Below are 6671 nucleotides of genomic sequence, written 5' to 3'. Positions count from 1 at the left end.
AGGAAAATGGGAACGTAAGGTCACACATTCGGTATGGAGGGGACTGTGATTTGAACTCAGGTGTTCTGGCTCTAGAATCTGTGCCCTCTAACAATCATGGCTCTTGTTTCAAAGTTCTCTCTTCATTTAGATCTTTCTTCTAGCTCTTTCTCAAATGTCATCTCACTGAGGCCTTTTTTCTGGGCACTGTAGCTAACATTTACACACACACATGTGCTATACCCTTTCCTGTTTCATTTTTCTCCTTAACACATCACCATATTCTACATTTTACTTATTTATCTATAAATTATCATTACCCGAAATTGCTATTCTTCACATTTATTATCTGTCTCCTACAAGAGAAGTCGGCTCCAAGAGGGGCAGGGATTTTTGCCTGTTTTATTCACTGCTTTATCCCCCGTCTCACAATAGGCACTTGGTAAATATTTGTTGGATGAACAAATGAATAAATGAACAAATGAGTGAATGAACCTTTTTTGAGGATGGTTGATGCCCACCTGCCTTGCCTGGATCCTGGTTGGCCCTGGATTTGCCTCTCTGACTCATATGCAATTGACCTCTGATGTATTGGCTCTGCTAAGGAATATTAACATTTACAATTGTAATTATTCCAACTCAGATGAATTTCTATTGAGAAAGTTTGCCTTGGAGTGACTTCTGAGCTATTTGAATTCCTTCTTCAATGCTATACAGTGGTGCAGTTCACCCAAAGCCAATTTTGGCCATTTTCATTTTTCTGAAATTGTTTTCAGTGGGACAAATCATTTTCAGGTTAATTTTTACAGTGACGCTTTGATCCATGCATCAGTTTCCTTGTCTGTGTCATATTTTAGCAATTATAACTTTGCCTCAGATATCTCCTTGGCCTCAGGCTGCTCCCTGAACAGCTCAGGCACATTTTAAAAATTGATTCCAGAGAGAGATAGAGGAAGGGAGAGGAAGAGAGGGAGAAAGAGAGAGAAACATTGATTGGTTGCCTCTCATATGTGCCCCAACTGAGGACCAAACCCACAACCTAGGTATGTGCCCTGATGGGGAATCAAACCTGCAATCTTTCGGCGAATGGGACAACGTTCCAACCAACTGAGCCACACTGGCCAGGCACAGGCACATTCTTGCTTCAGGGACTATACAGGTTGTTCCCTCTCCTAGAAATGCTCTTCCATCTATATAGCTAATCTCTCACTTTTTTTCACATTTTTTTCCCTTAAAAAATCACTTTTCGACAAGGCCTAAATTGACTCCCTGTTTAAATACAAGCTTCTCCCACTCTGCACTTCTGATCCCCCTTACTGGCTTTATTTGTAATTTAATGCAAATAATGTGATTTGTTGCCTTATTTATCATGTACTTATAATCTGCTAGAATATAAGCTCCATGAGGACGGGAAGTTTTTAATCTTTTTTTCCCTGGTGTATCCTCACTGCCTGTAGAAGTGCCTGACTCCAGTAGGCACTCAATAAATATTTGCTGAATAAATAGCTTTCCTGCCATTCTGAGCTTTATTTGTGGCTACTTTTCCCCAAGTCTAATTTTTCAGGATCAAAACTGCAGGTTCATGTTTTGTTGAGAACATAGGATCCTTCCATCAGTTCTCCCTCAACATATTTTAAAGTTTACAGTTTTAGCCTTTGTCAGTTTATTCTGTGGTGCGTATGCCTACCAGTAGTATTTGTGGAGCTGGTAAAATAGTTTGTTTTTATTTCCTTGGTAATCTATGAGAAAAACTGTAAGCAATCCCCCTTAGACAGTCTAGAATTGTCTGGGATGGGCTTTGCTAAGCTAGGTTTTTAGTAAACTTCTGGTCAGCTTGGTGTAGTGTGTAAAATCTAAACTCCTCCTAAGCACGGCCCATGGGGCCTTAGGGTTATGACCTACGACCACCTCTGTAAACTCATCTCCGGCCACTGTTATCCTGGAAGATTCCAGTAATTCCAACAAGCACAATATTCCAGCCACACGGGCATTCTGGTAGAACTTACGTCATCTCTTTTCTGTGCTTGTGTACTCTGTGTTACCCACCGCCTTAAGGTAAATTCCGAGAACAGAAAATATGTTAGTTCAGGTCCCTCCAGAAGCTGACCCTCAGACAATGATTGAAGTCAAGTAGCTTATTTGAGACGTGACCCAGGAAGCACCTGTCAACAGTGGGGAAGTGAGACAATGAAGAGCATTAAGTGACTTAGTGCTGTGGGCAATTGGAGCATGTTCCCATTGGGGGCCAGTGGAGAACACCCACCATGGAGACGTCACATATAGGGGGTAAGGAGACAAGGGTACTTACTACTCTCATCAGTCATTGATTGAGGGTGGCTGCCAGGGGATGTTCATTTCCTAGCCTTCCCAGACTCAGGCCCACAGGCAGCTTGAGAGGAAGCCTTCCAGTGAAGAGATGCGGACCCTGGAAGTTGGCAGTTGGCCAGTGGCACACTGCAGCAGTAAGGCCACCTGGACATGGACAGGGAACTGACAGCGTCTGTTACAGGGGCTGTCTTGGTCACTGGGCCTTGCACATAAGAAATGCTCTATTAGATGGAAGGATGAAGGTTATCTGTTTTGCTGCTGGAGCAAAGCTGAGTCTAAAATATCAAGGTTCAAATATCCTTGTGGTCAAACAGTAGGGTGAAAGCATTATGTTTATGCTCTCTGACCATTCACGCCAGCCACCATACTCACCCTGGGAAATTCCTGAGAACAGAGACCCTGCTATCTGTCAGTGCCTGGCACACTGTTGGGGCTTGACACACAGGACGAACTCAACTCCCACTGCTTCATCCCAATGTGGTCCTTAAAAGGTCAGTTGTTCACCAAAATGGCTACCATGAAAACGATGGGGAATGCTGAGTGATGGCGAGGATGTAGCGTTTACAAGGGAAAGTGTAGCTGGGAAAACTGGCATGCTTTACTAAGGCTGATCACCTGTCTACCCCATGACTTAGCAATTCCATTCCTAGATATATGCCCAAGAGGAATGAGTGCATATGTTCATCAAAAGATGTGTATAAAAATGCTCATAGAATTTTTTTTACTCAGTTTTTTATTATAGTACATGGGCTGGGACTTATGAAATCGGGTAGATGAGGGCAACCATTGCCTTGACTAGAATCAGGAGCCCACCTTGATGGGCATGAATGTGCCAAAGGTGCTGCCACTCTGAATCATGGTTTTCCTGGTGCTGCCAATCAGCTCTTGACCATGCACTCCAATCCCGAGACAGGAAAAAGTGCCGGCCACCATGCCCATGGTGCAACCCATTACAAAGTCCACCTTTGTGCGGTTGAAGCAGCTCAGCTGGGACTGTCCATAGGGACCTATGGCCACTGGCATCTCACTCATAGCCTCAGGCACTCCAAGAATTATTCTTAATAGCCCCAGAGAGAAAAATACCCAAATACCCACTGACATAAGAATGGATGGAGTGTGGTCTATTCACACAATGGGAAGAGAACACAGCAGTGAAGATGGACAAACTACTGTTAACGTAATAACGTGGGCCTGTGTCACAAACATCCTGTTGCATGAAAGTCAGATGCAGAAACGTATCACTGCACTTCAATGAAGTATCAAACTAGACAAAACTCATCTACATTGTTACAAACTTTCTGGAGACAGAGGCCACCCGGAAGAACATGGAAGTGCCAGACATGTGAGTGAAGAAGCCACCTTGAACGTCCAGCCTAGTTGAGCTTTCAAATGAATCCAGCCCCAGCCACCATTTGGCACTAAGAAGAACCACCTGACTGAGCCCAGTCAATGATGGGACCATGAAAGGTAATATTAAATTGTTGTTTTAAGCTGTTAAGTTTTAGGATGTTTATTATACAGCAATAGATAACCAGAACACCCAGAAAAGGTGGCAGTGGCCCTTTTAAGACCTGACACCCCCTCTCCCAGATTCCCCTCACAACAAAATTAACACCAGCCAGTCAGAATTTCAGTCTCTTTAATAAGGTGCCCTGAAAGGAGGGCAGAATGGCAGGCAGGGGGTAAAGAAGGTGGTGCTTCTTGAGCCCCACTGGACATCCAGTCAGTCATCCTCTGGCAGCTGGATCTTGCTGGGATCAAAACAGTTGGATTCCATGACAGGAAGGCCATTGGCCTCTCGGTACTTCACAAGCCTTTCAGCTTCCCGACGGGCCCATTCATGCATCCTGGAGACAGCAGCATGGGGGGAAGACATGAGGAAGCCTCACTAGATATCCATCCCTACCTTAGCTCCCCATTCCTTAATGGTGTGGGACAGGATTCCTGGTTTTGACCTGCATCCCTGTCTCTGCACCCACCCATCCCATTCTCTTGGACACCCTATGCACCTGTAGTCAGGCAGATAAGCCACAAAGGTGCTGCCAAAGACCAAGACGATAGAGAAGCCAAAGAAGAAGACGACCCGCATGTTCCAGACATCCAAAACAGGGTCCCTGTCGTAGCCGTGGGAGTCTGGGTTCTATGGAATAAGAAGAGGTCAATGAGGGCTTCCTACCACTCCACAAAGCCTTATGCTGGCTCTGCATGAGCTGGTCTCCAATTTCACCTGGGACCAATCTTCCCTCCCTCCCCAAAACCCTCTGTTTCTGTTCTTAGCACTTGTCAAGCTCCTTCCCACCACAGGGCCTTTGCACTTGCTACTCCCTCTGCCTGGAAAGCCTTTTCCCCAAATCTCGTCATGACTGGATCTGCTTCCTCATTCAAAGTTTTGGCCTCATCATCACTTCTCGTAAGAGGCATTCCCTAGTCACCTTGGCTATTAAATTGAACTATAGGAAATTGCCATTTTCATACATCTGAATGGTTGCATATCAGCCATTTCCTACGGTTTAACCCAATAAAATTACTCCCTATCTCCGAGACACTCTCAATCCACTTATCCTGTTTAACATTCTTTCTAGCATTTATTAATTTACCAAAGTAGCATCCCCCAGATCTTCTATATCACGTTATCTTATATTATCAATTACTATTCTAAATTATCATTTTCAAATATTTTACATATCTATTTTCTGTGTTTTCCACTATCATATAAGCACTACAAGAGCAAGGGCTTTATCTGATTTCCACACTGCTGAACCCCCAGGGCCCTGAACTGTGCCTGGCATACAGCAGGCTCTCAATACATATTTTACAAAATGAATGAATGAATGAGGATAATATTGATGAAGTACCTCTTATGTGCCAGGTCTTTTCACATACACAAACTTCACAATATCCCAGTGAGGTAGAAAGTGGCAATGATAATTAACACCCTCTAATACTGTGTACTTACTAAGTGCCAGATGTTATTCTGAGCATTTTGAGTTGCTTAATTACACGAAGCAGTGTAGTGTTTTATTTTTTAAAAGATGTCCTAATACTTTCCCCATTTTACAAAGAAACTGAGGCACCAAGGGGTTAAGTTAATTGCCCAAGGTCACACAGGCAAGTAAGTAACTGTCAGGGCCTGTATTCCAACCCAGGCATTCTGATTTCAGAGCCTCTGCTAAACTCAAATACTGTTCTGCTGCACATTCAGTTATGCGAACTTGGGCAAGCCACTTGACATCTCTGTGCTTCAGTTTCCTCATTTGTAAAATGAGTATACTAATAGTACGTACGATGTAGAGTTGTTTTTGAGGATCGGATAAGTTAATGTACATAAAAACTGTTTAGAACACTGGCACCAAACAAGCATCCTATCGGTGTTTAGTATTATTGTTATACTATATTGCTACTAGTGTCTTGAGCACTGCCCACTGGTACCTGTCTGCAAAATAAAGCTAGTCTCGCCTCTGGCTCTGAACCGAAGATAACAGGGGAGAAAGGAGGAAAATACGCTAGACAAAATACCCAAGTCTTTTAACGACTTCACCAGCTGCGCAATCCTCAATCACCTAAGAAAGTCCTCAACGGCGCCCCGTCAGCCGACCCCCGATTGACCCTACCGGCGTCCCGTTTCCCCTCTGTCTCACCTTCTCATACAAGTTTTCATCCTCCGGCTCTGGGTCCTCCTGCCACTGCGTAGCCGGTTCCGGTGCCCGCTTTCCCACCACACTGGACGGGGCTATCACAGCCCGGGCGGAGCTGGATTCCCAGCGAACCCGGACAGCTAAGCGCCCTCGCGTCGCCGCTGTTGCCAAAAGGCGGCGAGAGCACAAACCTAACAGCCGTGCCGCCATGACTGCTCGTTCTGCGGGCTCTCAGGGGCGGGGACGGAAATGCGACTCTGCGCAGCTGCAGCTGGCCCGAGCGGGATAATTGTCGCTCCACTCCCACCGCACTAAATAGGTCTCGGATCTGTTTAGATTTTGTTTTCAAGTGAGTTAAGGTGCTGAGCAGCCCTCTTTCCTCTCTGTGTCACGGCCGCATTGGAGCAACAATTTCCCGATCCTCTCGGTCAAGCTATTGGAGTTCCGCCTGAGCGGTCTGCTCCTTTACTTGCTCAGAAGAAAGCAGTGACATTTGGGGGAAGGGGGGTTCAGTTCCCAACGAATCACAACAAATTTCCCTTGCCCTCTGGGGAAAGGGGCAGAGCTTCCGTTTGTCTTTCATCTTTGAAGGAAGCCAAGCTTAAAAAGTGGGCCTCGCCGGATTGGCTAATAGCTACTCCTTTCCACGACGGCGGGGGGAGCTCGCCCGGGGCACGGGGCGTGGGGAGGTGGCAGCCGCTTGCCAATCAGAGCGGCCCGGGGCTGGCC

At 45.7% G+C, this 6671-nt stretch overlaps 1 protein-coding gene and 1 pseudogene across 1 annotated transcript; both read right to left on the bottom strand.

The window, feature by feature from the left end:
* Positions 1–2352: 2352 nt before the first annotated feature.
* Positions 2353–3330, bottom strand: LOC112322407 (reactive oxygen species modulator 1 pseudogene; annotated as a pseudogene).
* Positions 3331–3929: 599 nt separating this feature from the next.
* Positions 3930–6399, bottom strand: NDUFB11 (NADH:ubiquinone oxidoreductase subunit B11). The gene is made up of 3 exons (XM_024580030.4): positions 5946–6399; positions 4317–4447; positions 3930–4154 (listed from the first exon to the last, which is right to left on the bottom strand). Exons 1-3 carry the CDS (start codon positions 6150–6152, stop codon positions 4031–4033), a joined length of 462 nt encoding a protein of 153 aa, XP_024435798.1. The 5' UTR covers positions 6153–6399; the 3' UTR covers positions 3930–4030.
* Between the last annotated feature and the right edge of the window lie 272 nt (positions 6400–6671).

This window comes from Desmodus rotundus, chromosome X (assembly GCF_022682495.2).
Source record: "Desmodus rotundus isolate HL8 chromosome X, HLdesRot8A.1, whole genome shotgun sequence".
Lineage (NCBI taxonomy): Eukaryota > Metazoa > Chordata > Mammalia > Chiroptera > Phyllostomidae > Desmodus > Desmodus rotundus.
The sequence above is the reverse complement of the archived record's forward strand: the minus strand, read 5'-3'. Positions and strand labels throughout refer to the sequence as shown.